Raw genomic sequence first — 15,575 nt, forward strand, 5'->3', positions numbered from 1 at the left:
GGAGGAGTCACCCACCTAGCGTCCCTATACTGTTTGATCTCATCTATACCTCCATTTTTGTTAGCCTTGTCAGACTCACTCAGAGAAATAGATGCTCGGTCATGACCCTTGTATATGTACTTGAACAGGTATTTAACAGCCTTTATGCTTCCACATGCCTCAACATTGATGTGACAATTGAAGTAACGCGGGAGGTGCGGGTTGTATGGGACGACCCACCTATTATCCAGCCATTCCTTTCGGACCATTGCTTTAGAACCGTCATCACGTCGTTTGTATAACGGGTAGGAATCCTTGCCCTGCAATGTAGCCGCATTGAAAGGTCGAGGATAGTGATTCTTGCAAGCAGGACGGCCTTTTGTGCATGGGCAGTCACGATTCAAAGCACCACAAGGTCCATGCATCATATGCTTCACGACCATCTTGTACAATTCTGGGTACTTCTTCTTGTTTGGGAGCTCGGCTGAGATAAGACGGTCATATTGCTCGGGGCATGTGAGCTTGTACCGCCCCTCCATGATGAGAAGGAAGTGGGCATGAGGCAGACCCCTCTTCTGGAATTCCACCACATAAACATAAGCCCTCACCTTGCCCAGGATGTCCTTCTGAAGCAACTTATTCTTGAGTTCCTCCAACTTTGCCCTAAAAACACGAACAACGAGATCTGGACGATCCTGAGGTGTCTGACCGGGGTAGAGTTCCTGCCTAATCTCATCCCAGTTTGGGTTGCATGTCATTGTGAGGAAGACGTCCGGCTTGCCATACTTTCGAACTAAGGCCATGGCATCCATGTAGCGACGCCTCTTGTCCCGTGGACCACCGATAAAAGATGTAGATAACACTTTTCCAATAGCATCTGCCCTATCCTCACCAGCATGTAAGCTGTCCACCAAGCCTTGGTATAGGTCCGCCCTTATCGTATCTTGATGGCCCCATATATAGTCAAATCGGGAGTTCTCTATCTTGATGTATGTGTCTACTGCAAACTGTTGGAAAAGACGCTTACCATAGAGGATTGGGTTGAATATCCCGGGACGCATCTGAAATTTGTAGCAGTAGTAGTCACGCACAGACACACATAGTCTCCCTCCGGAACCTGCATAGAAAATTGAAAAAATATGGTGTTGTAAACTGGAGAGTATAGTGCGAACTATGAACTGCGCATGTAATAACTAAGCGCAACACTAACCTGCATTATCATCCTCGTCCTCATCATCTTTATCACCAGGATTAGAAGACTCATCACTATGACCACGAGCTAGACGGGCTGCACGAGCTGCCATCACAGTTTCATAGGACACACCTTCCTTCGGGATATCAGTATGCCACCCAAGTTCGCCTCTAGGGAAGAATAGAGGGTACGACAACGCATCATAGCATCCATGATAGGACTTGATTCCATATATATCTCTATTCTTCCCATGCAGGATGACACTATTACCGAACTGTCTACGACGTTCACTGCCCTCCACCCACATAGCTGCTACTTCTGAAGTGGTCGGCGCATTATATCTTCTCTGATCCATCCTTTGGTCAAGGTTAAGTGTTATGTGATAGTCATCCACATCATCAACATGCCCCATACTACGGAGGTGTTCAGAGTATGGGTTGCCACGAAGTATGTCGACCAGTTGTGTGATTACTTCTTTGTCTTTCTGGCACCACTCTTTGCGACAACTGCGATATCTATGCTCTAAACTGGGATCATCATCATAGAAGTAGAGCTCCAGATGACTACAATCCAAACCATCTTGTTTGCCAAATGACCGTATGTTGTGGTACATTTGGCCATGGGCACGGAATGTGTAGATAGGATGCTTTAATGTGTTAGTGGTATCACTATCAAGGTGACAATATAGTGAGGTGAATGAGAAATGGCTGTTAAAAAACCTGATGTTGTCACGAAAATGCCTAGCAGCAAGGTCATCACTCGTCCATAGCTTCATGAGCTCAGGAGGTGTATCCGGGTTGGATAGTTTGATCTTCCCCTTACGGCAGCAAAACCCCATGGTCTCACGCTCAAACTTCTTTGCATAACAGTGCTTGCAGTCTTCCACTGGCTTCAGCTTGTGTGTGTATGTTGGGATCTTGCTATACACCATGTCATAGGGATCTGGAATGCTTGCAACTGAGGCAGACTCGTTGTCAGACTCGTCCATTTCAACATCGTCATCGGTGTCATCCACTGAAATGATAGTGAACATATGAGTACTAAAATCATGCACATGATGTGCACGCTACAACGTGGAACATGTCTAAAATACCATTCCCAGCGAACATGTAGCCTTCCTCGTCTTCTGAGTCTTCCTCCAAGATGACGCCCTCTTCACCACCTATTGTATAGTTATATATGAGCCCCATGCCTCAAATAGGTTGTGCAATGTTTTTTGTTATTAAAATTCTAAAAAAAACTTACCATAATCATTGCCTTGTGAGTGTGTTGGGTATTTTTGGGCAGTCTCGCGCGTTGGAGATGTGTTTTCTGTTAATATAAAACATAAAGTTATGGTCATTACAACTATCAATGAATCCCATTAGAGAATTATAATAACAAAGGAAGAACATTACCATTATTAACAATGATCGATTGGGTTTGGTGTTCTAAACCATTTACGCCTTCCAAATTCATCGACGAGGTTTCATCCATCGATGCAGTCTCATTCTTCTTAGTACTTTCATAGAATGCTTCGTTTCGACGACACATCAATGTGTGTCGTTCTCCATGTGTTATATGTTTTCTCTTGATATTTTACTCACATCCATATCATGGGTCTCCCCATCTGCCATCTGCTCCAAAGCAGACTGAATATAAACAGGGGTTCCACTGACTTCAGGAATAGACCAATCACATGTGGGTATGGAGCCATCACGAACAATCTTAGGGATATACAATGGGTTCTCCATGGATATGGAATCCTTGCTCAGAGTATTGCGCGCTGACGCACGCAATGCCATCTTTGTGTGCTTTTGATTGGGAGTCATATTGGCATAGCGTGCCCTATCCTTCGCACGTATTGATTCAAGTTTCTCTAATGAAATCACATGACAACGCTAAAGTAAGAGTTGTGGTTGACATGGAAATACGATGATCAATCTGTGTTAAATGATATTACTGACACATTCTCTAATGAAATCACATGATAACCTAAAGTAAGAGTTGTGGTTGACATGGAATTATGATGATCAATATGTGTTAAATGATATTACTGACATATTTGTCCAGTGTTAGGCAACCTTTACCCGACGATGATTTCCTTGCTTCACGCTGTCTTTTTAGAAGTTCACCTTTTTTCTTGCTATCCATCAATGCATATCGTTCCCTATCCCGTAGCCTCTTCCGCTCTTTGGAATCTATGGGTTGTGGTTGAATCATCGATGATGTGGGCCCATCATTACTGCAATTGTTGATGGCAATAATATCTAGAAATGAAAAAAGCACATATTTAGTACAATACATAATGAATTATTAACAAAATTGCTTCCATTTTAACCACTAATTAGTGGCCTTCATACCAGTCATGAGGTTTTCTTGCCCCTGGGATGGCAAATCAATTGATGCTCTTTGGTATGTGTCATTTCTATTTAACCACTCACTATCTTCATTAGGCACCACATTTTCCTTGTTCAATGCAATGTCCCCTTGTTAAACAAATTATCAGATGTATTAGCTAAAGTAGAGAACCAGCAAATGATATAACTGCGAATAATAAGCCGGCACTCGATGGTGAAGCACACCTTGACCAATTGTCGTTATCTGCACTTGGGAGAGCACAGATGGACTTGCCCCCACTTTCGCCTCTTCAGAACTAACTAATGGTCGAGCTCTTTTCTGTTGATAGGCTTCACAGCGCTTCCGTAGTAATTCATCTTTTTTCTGTTTATCCATTTGCGCATATCGCTCCCTAGCACGTTGCCTCTTGCGTTCTTTCATATCTGTAGGTTGCCCTCCATTACTAATGTCGACAACACCTAAAAAGCACATAATTTAGCTAGTTGATGTGCATCAGATGGTTCATTTACACGTAATCCAATCAATATTACTTGCGTTGACGGAGTTGGACAGGTCTTTAAAGGGAGTGCGTTCACTGGAACGTTTAGGAGACTCCATCTGCAAAGAAAATAAATAAGGAAATTAATAAAATAGTTCTTGTACGTTTCAGAAAATTCATCACAATATCTTCGCACTAACAGATATAATATAAACTGTTGTATGGACAAGGTGGATTATTCATAGGATTTTACGCTAACACTCTCTTGTGCAGCTGTGTTCTGCAAGTCCGAGATGCCCCTAACTGTTTAACTCATGTGCAAGTAAATCATCTATGCCGGACATAAAATAGTTCACTGCCTAATTTTTGCATAGCCGGGCAAACACATAATTCTGAAGCACATTTTCTGGCAAAAAGAGCATGCAGGCAATTCTGTACATGCGAGAAAACAAACAAACAAATACTTCTGAAGGATACTACTGTGAATTAGAAACATATAAGCATCTCTCAAGTCTCACCACAAATGGTAGATTTCAGCTCATAATCAACTTCTGGCTCATGCAACAACAGTTCAAGCGCACAGAGATTTTTTTTCAGTAACAAAACACAGGCGAGGAGCTATGGTAAAACTTCAGTACACACAATTTCTTCAGTATTAGCATGTGCAACAATATCTTCAGTATTAGCACAAAACTTATGGACGTTTGAGGTTCTAGGCTTATATAGAACCAAAACACCAGCAACACTGCCTACAGAATCTACTATTAGGAGTTTGAACTGGCAGCTTTCATTGTACTACGTCCTCGCATCCATTCATACATTCAGCCAGCTTGTTAAATGGGACGGATAGAGTATATGGATCGTGAGACCAATAAGTCCAACAAGTGGTGCAGGTTTATCAATGAAATTGCAAGCCACTGCGTTTGGCAAATTATTGTATCTTTTTTATCCACGTAGATCAGTAGTAAGTTGCACAGGTTCATGGATCCCTTAACCCAGGGGCACTATGCACTCAACATGAAAACACTTGTTGGTAGCAGAAACTGAAAGAAATAAGAATAACATGATGAATTTCTGAAGATTTATTCGTGATGCGAGATCCGAGAATATAAAACTGAAAGAAATAAGAATAACATGATGCAATTAGGCACACGTGATCTATGGAGATATACGTGGGTGTATGTGCTCGAGCCCAAGCACAGGTTGGACATGAGCAGCCGGCGGCAGTGGGCAGCGCGTGCTAGATAGGGAGAGGCGGCTGGACGTGCTGGTCGGAGCGATGTACGAGCAGGGGAGGCGCGACTATGAAGAAGCTCGCCGACATGGCCGTGGGAGACAGTTGGGCGACACACATACCTGGTGCAGGCGGAGCTTATCCGTCGTGCCGTTCCCGCGGCAAGGCGTAGGACTGTCGGGCGTGGCGTTGTCGTAGTCAATGAGGCGAGGTGCAGCCGCCGGCGACGGACGGGAGGACGTGGCGATGCCGAGCGCGGCGTTGTTGTAGGCGGAGAGGCGCGATGCAGTCGCCCCCGGCGGACGGCAGGGCGTCGGTGCGGTGTTGTTGTAGGTGGGCAGCGCGGTGCCGTCGAAGACGACGAACGGTGAGACGAGGGTGAGCAGGGGGCAGCATGCACGGAGGCGGCGGTTTCCTTGTACCAATCGTGGAAAGAACACAGATTAAGGAGGGGATTAGGGAGGCAAGTTAATGTTAATAAAGGCTCTTTTAATTATGTGTACTAAGAAAAAAAGACGGACAATGAGATGAGGGTGAGCAGGGGGCAGCATGCACGGAGGCGACGGTTTCCTTGTACCAATCGTGGAAAGAACACAGATTAAGGAGGGGATTAGGGAGGCAAGTTAATGTTAATAAAGGCTCTTTTAATTATGTGTACTAAGAAAAAAAACATGGAGGGATGTGTACTAAGAAAAAAACGTGGAGGGAGGGAGTCATTACGTGGGGAGGGGGATGTGGAGGTTAGACGAAGGGAGCGAGCGAAATGGGAACGTTGCTCGTTATATATATATGGAGAAAACCACACACCCTTTCTTTCAACGGGAGTTATTGTAAGATGCTTGGAACATTGGAGGAAATATGGGTATAACACATTTCTATACCAACACTACAAGATATCTTATTTTTAGCACCCTTGCATATGATGATGCTTTGTTTTGATTTGTAGAAAAATAATTCGACCTTGGCTTGGAATCATGTACAAGCCTATTGATATGTTGCCACTACGTGTTTTGGAGAAATGTGCATATCTTGGCAAGGGTTTGTATATTTCAGATGTATGAAACTCTTCTTTTTATCGTTTGTTACTTATTACCATATATTTCAGATGTGCATTTTTTTTCAGGATGATATTTGTTTTGTGTGGATAGCATCTGTAGGCATTTTCACTATTATGAACACAAACTCTTTGGTACTCATCTTCTCTGGATTTCTCAACTTTAGTGGAATATGATAATTTCTGGAAAACATAATTTTTAGTGGTAAAAGCATCCCAAATATAAGGGTGTGAATGGACTCGGTGGGGATACATTTTGAACGTTTTCATGCAAAGCTAGTTATTTAGTTTTTTTTTCTAGATGCAGGGTTGCTCAAAATGCTAATACTTGGCTATATGTGCAATTCTAATTTTTATGTGCTTTATGTGGATTCTAAAATCTCAAGAGTGATGGTAGTGATATTCATATTTTGACAAGGCAAACTTAATAATTTGGTAATTAGGTGGCTGAGGGATCACCTGCCAATGTAGCTGGGGTTTGTGTTGGTGATGTTTTGGTCGAATATGCTGGAGAAGTTATCTGTAGTGCTCCAAAAAGGTGATTTCCATTTAAGATAATTGCCTTTTTTATTATTTATAGTAATGTGTTTTTCATCATATAAAATGGAAATTTTAACAACATTTTTTTCACATCATGCACAGTTTGGTGCAACAACTACAGATTCTAAGCTCCCAAGAATTACTGCCTCCTGGTGAATCGGGGCTGAGGTCTCCGTGGTGGGTCGCGTCTGTCAGTGTCTAGACCGCTTTTTGACTTCGTAGTCGGTTCGCATATGACTCGCGCGTTGTTTGGATGCGAGTTTCGCTGCACGCGGCGCTGCTCTTCGCTCTAGGGTTTCTGCCACTGCTTCGCCTAGGTCCAGGAAGCCGCCGCCGCTCTCCCAATTCCAACCGGCTCTCTCCCAGCTCCAGCCGCCGCCGGCCTCCCAACTCCGGCTACCAGAGCGCATCCCCTCCATCACCACACCTCCTTGCCCCTGCCACTCCTAACCAGAATCGCAAGTGACCCCGAGGTTGCTCGCTGCTGTGCTGACACCCCCTCCTCCGCCCCTCTCCCACATATGGATAGGACAGCGACCACGCAGGTTTGGAGTGGAGGTTCTGGCCTGGTGTCTCGCGTTGAGGGTGAGGTGAGGCCACAACTTCACATCTTGCCCCTCTCCGCCTTTTTCCGGTGTTAGATCTGGCCCGGTCTACTCTTGACTGCATTCTTATGTTAGATTGTCGCCGAGAGAGATACTCCAACCACAAACCGTCGCTCTTTCGTCTTTGTCCGCCCCTGGTTCTTCTCCAAACACTGTAGCCACCGGACTCAGAGGTACCAAACCAGCATGTGATTTATGTTTGGTTTATTGATATCTGTCTTTAAATCTGAACAACTAAACACGTTTTTAAATTGGGAAGACTATTTGTTATGTTTACAGCGTCCTCATCCACTTTGTTGAGTCAATGAACTATGATATTGCTTTCTTATGTGACCTTGCTGAAGCTCTGTCATCCAATATTGCTTTTATTACTAAATCACTCGTGGGATATCATATTTGAATAATTTGATGGTACCACATGGTTTTTCGCAACCGGCATTGTTTTTTTGTAATTTTCTGCGTGTGGAAGCTCATGAAGTATTGGCTGATGATGGAGACATATGTAGGCCAGTAGCTTCACTGCATTTTTAATCATATCTTTACTTCAAAGTTGACAAAAAAGTAAGTTTATAGATTAAAAGACTTGGCTTCGTTTACAATTTGATTCATGGTTGTTTTCCTGTAGCGAATATGTTGATACATTACTTGAAATGAATTAACCATTAATGATCACATGTCTACAAAACCAGGGGAATTAACGCTTCAAGAGTATGATTATGTGCGATGTGTGCGTGAGGATAATAAAACTAGAACACAACACACACATATTTTTTCCTTGTTGGATTAGACCTATGTTTGTTGACTTGGTATCTACCATATTTAAGATTCCTTAATGAAGTTTTCAAATGTGTTTCTAGATTGTTGGATTTGATGAACTCAGTATTCAGCTTGTGCTTCAAAAGGGCTCCTAGCTCCAGAAATTGTTGGGAGTACAATCATCTTTGAGTTTATTTCCTACATGTTAGCTCATATGTGCTGGTTACTCATTTCTTTGCTGACTTAGTAGGGCAATCTTTTTCTCCAAGTGAGCTGGTAGGTAAGAATTTCTCATTCGTTCTTTGAATTAAGCTTGGATTCCTCCTTTAATCAGATTTCTCCTGCGCTGCCCGTTAAGAACTGATGTTACGTTGCTGGCATTTCATAATTCATGTGTGTGCCCAGTAGACTGGAAAAGAGGCTAATGTATCGAGGGTTGTTTGCTGCTCATGTTTATGACTTTTGGATAATTTCTTTTTTCTGTTATATGGCATTGCTGTTGAGAACATGTATAATGCATTGAAAGAAGGCAGAGATAGTAGAAGCAGAGACAATAGAGGGGTCATTGTGTAAATATTGTCAGGTAGAACCGTAGAAGTGTATCATGTTAGGCGAACCAGAAACACCTAGGTCACTTCTACCTGACTGTCCATTTGTAGTTCTTGTGCTGATTGCTTGTGTATTATTGGTTTTTGTTTTCTACCTCTATATATAATTTGCAAGTGATGACGTAAGCTGTAAGCTGGAAATGCAATTGTTTGAAGTAACTACCCAGGTATATGATTATTTTTCTTTAAGAATTGCTGATATTTTTAGTAAATTTATAGATGTTGCTATGTGCAAAATTATCACTGCTGCTAATTGTTTCAGTGTATTAGTTTTGAGATTATTGCTACTGTAAATCACAGCAATGCTTCTGTTTTATGCCCAATTTTATACAGATATTGGTTTGACGATATAAGCTACCTATTGTATTGTTGTTAGTTTCTTGAAGCTTAAAATAGAATTTGTTTACATCAGTTCAGAGTTTCAATTGAAGGTTTCGTTGTACATCTGGCACTCCTTCGACAATATTTATAGCTCGCACTGAGGATCATTTTATTCTGTCTCCTAGAGATGTAAGGCTACTGTTCATTGTCAGGAAATGAATAGCATGGACGATTCCATGGGCCACTGTTATGTTTTTCTTGATGTGACACTGAAGGTTTCGGCATTTGTAGTACAATTCTGAAAAAAATCTGTAAGTAGCAGTCTGCGTCTGAATGTGTTCCTTGGCCAGTGCTGGAGCTGAGTAAATAGCTTTTTGAATGTAAGGACTTGGGCTGGAGTTATCTTCCTTCTTGTGTTGCTTGAGACGATATCTCTCTAATTATTTAGATGTATATATGTAATATCAGAACGTGAGAGGGGAGCTGAGGCATTCTATGATAAAGGATTCAGCAACATTCAAGAACAAGGGTCTGGCGGATCAGGATAACAACAACGGTCACCAGGAGTTGGAAAAGTTAATACAGGGCAGTCAAGATTTCCAGAAGAAGATTGTACCCCACCGGGACCGGAGCAAGCGCCGAGCAACAATGGTGGAGCAATGAGGTATCATAGTTGAGGGCACACATTTTCCTTTTATTTTTATTTTTTGGATCTGTTCCAGATTCTCTCTTGGCTCTTTCTAATACTTTTCCTCACTTCCGACAAACTATGCATCAAACATATATGGCTTTTTTTGGCTGATGTGCAGTGATGTTCCTTATATGGTGATTTGTTTTCTGTTTTTACTTCAAATAATCTTTCTGTTTTTACTTCAAATAATCAGGGCCACTTTGATGATCTGAACATGCGTACAATAGCAGTCGCCCTGTACTTTCATTACACTAAATCTTCTAATATTTGCTTCTTTGAACTTTTGATGTACTTTGGAAAAGTTGAGCTGGCAAAACATTACCATATGATGCTTTCAGGATTTGTTGCAGGCTATCCTGCACTGTGCTATATGAATGTTCGATACACATTTTGCATTTAGATAGAAGACTCATTTGAGTCATTTCATATCCAGTGCAACTTATGTTAGGATTGTATGGGAAGTGCTGAACCATTTAACATGTATCAGTAGTTGTCAGCTCAATGTAAGATGATGTAACTGATATATGCGTGCGTGTGCGTGTGCGTGTGCGTGTGCAAAGATTACGACAAGAACTCTGTTGCAGAAAAATCCCGTAACACAACCTATATTGCAAAAAAACAGCAACACAACTTATGTTGTAAAACAAATCCGCAATATAACCTTTATTACAAATGTTTTTGCAACAAGAAATCTGTTGTGAAGTAGAGGAAGACGTTGAGCTGCTAGATTGTGCCACATCCAACGATTCGTGAGGCGGCGAATCTCCGGCCGATGCGTAGCAGCTCCCTAACTAAAACTGATTTTGTACCTGTTAGTTATGAGGTATTAATAGGGTCTGACAACTCATGTTGGGTGGAACTGTGGAAAGAAATATAGTAGTAATCCCCTTGGTTTAGTATATGAAATTGATCATGGTAGCAAACCAGCATGATTTCTTTAAATAGCACAATTATCGGTATATTTTCATGTTATTGACATATTTAATTTGTTAAGTATAAATATAATATATCAAACATAATAAAGTAATAAATAAACCAAAGGGGTGATTTCATTAGATTCGGAGGTACACTACGATAAAAGAAGAAAACGGCGCGGCAAAGCGCGTATGCCACTAGTGTTGATGGATATGTGTGAGGAAACACTCGAGGCAGATACTTTAAGAAGCAACGTGACTATTGAGGTATTTTTTTCTATATTACTCTAGCAATTAGGATTGCTGCCATATGTTCTAACCATCGAATGTTGGACATTTTCACTAGGTCGTTTTAAGAAATCAAGGGGATGGCAGCATAGCGAGGAAGACGTTGCATGCTGATGCTTTAAGCGAGTTCAATTACTATAGGTGGTGTATCATTTTATCTGTATTGTGGAGTTAATTTTGTTGGAATTACTTTTTATTCTGATAGTACCTTCTTTGACTTCAGATGGCTAGATCCATTGCCGAACTACAATCACATTGTTTATGCTAGAGAACAGTTTATGGAATTATAATAACGTACGATGATACTATGCTAACATTATTTGTTGCATTTTTAGTTCCATTTCTGTTCACTTGACTATTTCCTCTTTGGTGGAGCTTGAAATTTGTCCGAACCCACTTCATGCATTCTGTTCTTAAATATTCCCTCCGTTCCAAAATACTCCCTCCGTCCGGAAATATTTGTCGTAGAAATGGATACAAATGGATGTATCCAGAATTAAAATACATCTAGATACATCCATTCCTTGGACAAGTATTTTCGGACGGAGGGAGTATAAGGTGTATTTGTTTTTAAAAAAGTCAAACATGTGCATGTTTGACCAAGTTTCTAGAAAAAAAATTCAATATCTACGATACCAAATTTTATCTATTAGGTATTCAATATGTTGATATTTTCTTCTATAACCTTAGTCAAACATACAATCATTTGACTTGCGTGAAAACTGATGCACCTTATATTCTAGAACGGAGGGACTATGTTGGTTCTTTTCCGACACTTGGAACTTATGTCCATGTGTTTTTTGCCCTCTTTCCCATTGCAGCATGTTGTTCTTTTATTGTTACTCATACTCATGTATTTGCTATTGCTTTTATATGCAACAGGAGACAAAGTCTAGGTTTTGTTGAACATAATGGGATTTTCCTTCCTGCGTGTACTGATGTCTATGAAGCTCCCTCTCTAATGCCATCGCCCTGAGCAACGTCAGCCTCATGACAAGTAATCTTTTTTTGTTAATGGCGTGTTCACAAGAAAGTGGTATTGCATCAACTAATATGAAGATGCACCCGAGACTACGTCCTCATGGGTGAAAAAGACAAATTACAATTTTCTAGGTAAAAAATGTTTCATCAATATTAGTCATGTAAATATATTTGAGCCACACACATTGCAAATTCTCATGAAGAAGAAATATTTGAGCCACAAATGTTATAACTTTTCATGAAAAGCATTGCTATTTTGGGGAACGGAATTTACTTCTTTTTTGTTACCGGAGTGCAATACAATAAGAATCTTCTTCTACGAGGATGTACACATATAACATAAACATAAACATTTGCGTGTGTAAACTTATTTAGACTTTTCATGTTTTTAAAAGATTCTTTTGAATATGTGATTCACCCCGGAAGCGTGTAAAGAGCATCCTTTACCAGACTCCCTCGTATTTTGAGCCAAATTTTGAACATTGATATAACCAGGAATATATGAGTTATGTTCCCTAAAAAGTATACTATCGGAAAATCTTTCAAATCCAATATAAATCCAATAATATAATGAGTGTGGGGTGGGTGTGTGTGGTGGTGTGTGTGTGGGGGGGGGGGTGGTTAGTACTCATATTTTATTAGTTAGGAAGTGAACCGGAGGGAGTAGGGAGTACTAAACTATAGCATAGGTATCTCTACTCCTAATGGAGCAGTTGGTAGTCTCGCTTCCAGATTTTTTTTCGTCCCACCTCACCCGGTTTTTTTGATACTTCTTTGGTACTTCCTCCCACCTCCCACCCGTTTCATTTCGCTGGTTTTTTTCGTCCCTTCCCTACCCCACCGGTTTAGTTTCGCGTCACCCTCTCACACAACGAAAAAAATCTTAACGGATCATAACTTTCCATGCGTCACCCTCCCATCAATGCAATTTGATTTAGGAAACATATAATAAATTTTAAGGAAACAAATAACAGACTTTAAAGAAAAATCCAATTTTAAGGAAACAAATCAATCGATCCATCCAAATCAAACGATCCATCTCATCAATGCAATTTGCTTTAGGAAACATATAATGGATGTGAAGGAAACAAATAATAGACTATCTAAATCAATCGATCCATCCCATCAATGCAATTTGATTTAGGAAATATATAATAAATTTTAAGGAAACAAATAACAGACTTTAAAAAAAATCCAATTTTAAGGAAACAAATCAATCAATCCATCCAAATCAAACGATCCATCTCATCAATGCAATTTGCTTTAGGAAACATATAATGGATGTGAAGGAAACAAATAATAGACTATCCAAATCAATCGATCCATCCCATCAATGCAATTTGATTTAGGAAACATATAATAAATTTTAAGAAAACAAATAACAGACTTTAAAGAAAAATCCAATTAACTAATCTCTACTCTTAAAGGCCCCTCGATTGATTTTTGTCCCTCGCTTCCTTTCCCAGCACTTATACAATGGAAGGAATTATAATCCACCTATTTGTTCTCCTATATATCCGTGCAGGCAACACAACATAAACCGGTGAAAAAAACACTCACCTCGCACGTCCCCCTGCCTGCAATCCCGAAACGCCGCCATCGCTCCAGGCTCCAGCCTCCGCCGTCCTACATCTTGCCCCTCTCCAACCTCAGAGACCTCCGCCACCGCCGCCATCTCGGAACCCCAGTTCAGGGCAGGACTCAGAGAGGGTGTGGCTGTGGACGACGCTGCCGCCGTCGCAGAACCCTAGGGCAGGGCATGGTCGCGTTGCGGGCAGCGCGAGCGGCCGTGCGTCTCCCCCGTCAGGCTGTCCTCGGCAGGAACTCGGGACCTCCTCCTGACAGAGCTAAGGCCCTCCGAGGTCCAAGTCGCTGTGCGGCGTGCACAGTAATCTCCCCGGCCTACTCTGTCTTCACGTCAATGCTCATGTGCTCCGACCCTCCCCGACCCCTCCCAGCAAGCAGCAGAGTCTCTCGGGTTCGAGCTCCACCGGGCCGCCGGCGGCGGCGTCCATGTTCGTTGGGCGGAGCACAACGCTAGGTTTGAAATTCACCATGATGCTACTGATGAGGCTCTCCTTCTCCTTTGTTTCGTCTGGGTTTTTTCGTCCCCCCTCCCACCACCCCATCTCGTCTGGGTTTGAAATCAATAAGAGCAGCACAAAGTCTAGGTCCCTGTCTCGGTGGCAGACGGAACGTGAAGAAGGATTGATATGTATGAGAATATTAATATTGAACTCTTAAAGTTAATGTGGCCCCGTTGCAACGCACGGGCGTTCTTCTAGTATCTATATTGTACCAAGTTGCAAGTCAAGATCTGTGGCGTTCACGTCACATGTTGCCTTCAACTTCAAGAGATGTTGACTTCCTATTTTGGTTAGATCTCAGTGTAAAGAAAACTAGATTACTCGAGTGTGTCGGCCAATCTCCTTAATTACAGCCTTGTTTTGATAAACATTCCTACACAAAGTTTGGTTGAGCAGAACAACATAATTAGTTGGAAGAACTGAAACGGCATTTTGCCCTGCATTAGTAGGAGTCCAAAGGAAGAGCCGTGTTCGGTCAAGATGCGTAGTAGGCTAGTCTCTACTTCTAATGAAGCAGTTGGTGAATAGTTCATGCGGTTTATTTTCGCTGGTTTATTTTCGTCATCCCCCACCATCGTTTTTTTTCGTCATTATCCCATCTCTGCCAAAAAACCTTTGCCAAAAAAACCCTCATGCCCAGAGCAGATCGATCGCAATTAATCCACGTATAGTAATAAATCAATCCAGGTATGGTAAGGCCATAATTCAGAAAAATTTGAACGGATCAGAACCTTCCATATTGTCGCAAATTATTTAGTAATGTATTTATGTGAAAGAATCTCTACTCCTAATGGAGCAGTTGGTAGTCTCGCTTCCAGGTTTTTTTTCGTCCCACCTCACCCGGTTTTTTTTGGTACTTCTTTGGTACTTCCTCCCACCTCCCACCCGTTTCATTTCGCTGGTTTTTTCGTCCCTCCCCTACCCCACCGGTTTAGTTTCGCGTCACCCTCTCACACAACAAAAAAAATCTTAACGGATCATAACTTTCCATGCGTCACCCTCCCATCAATGCAATTTAATTTAGGAAACATATAATAAATTTTAAGGAAACAAATAACAGACTTTAAAGAAAAATCCAATTTTAAGGAAACAAATCAATCGATCCATCCAAATCAATCGATCCATCCAAATCAAACGATCCATCTCATCAATGCAATTTGCTTTAGGAAACATATAATGGATGTGAAGGAAACAAATAATAGACTATCTAAATCAATCGATCCATCCCATCAATGCAATTTGATTTAGGAAACATATAATAAATTTTAAGGAAACAAATAACAGACTTTAAAAAAAATCCAATTTTAAGGAAACAAATCAATCAATCCATCCAAATCAAACGATCCATCTCATCAATGCAATTTGCTTTAGGAAACATATAATGGATGTGAAGGAAACAAATAATAGACTATCCAAATCAATCGATCCATCCCATCAATGCAATTTGATTTAGGAAACATATAATAAATTTTAAGAAAACAAATAACAGACTTTAAAGAAAAATCCA

At 41.2% G+C, this 15,575-nt stretch overlaps 1 protein-coding gene across 1 annotated transcript; it reads right to left on the bottom strand.

Annotated features, from left to right (window-relative positions):
- Window positions 1-3,644: 3,644 nt before the first annotated feature.
- On the bottom strand, window positions 3,645-5,645 carry LOC123156226 (uncharacterized). Its single transcript, XM_044574376.1, has 3 exons — window positions 5,346-5,645; window positions 4,042-4,108; window positions 3,645-3,969 (listed from the first exon to the last, which is right to left on the bottom strand). The coding sequence occupies exons 2-3, from the start codon at window positions 4,106-4,108 to the stop codon at window positions 3,665-3,667; spliced, it is 372 nt and encodes a 123-aa protein (XP_044430311.1). The 5' UTR covers window positions 5,346-5,645; the 3' UTR covers window positions 3,645-3,664.
- Between the last annotated feature and the right edge of the window lie 9,930 nt (window positions 5,646-15,575).

The sequence above is a fragment of the Triticum aestivum genome, chromosome 7B (assembly GCF_018294505.1).
Source record: "Triticum aestivum cultivar Chinese Spring chromosome 7B, IWGSC CS RefSeq v2.1, whole genome shotgun sequence".
Lineage (NCBI taxonomy): Eukaryota > Viridiplantae > Streptophyta > Magnoliopsida > Poales > Poaceae > Triticum > Triticum aestivum.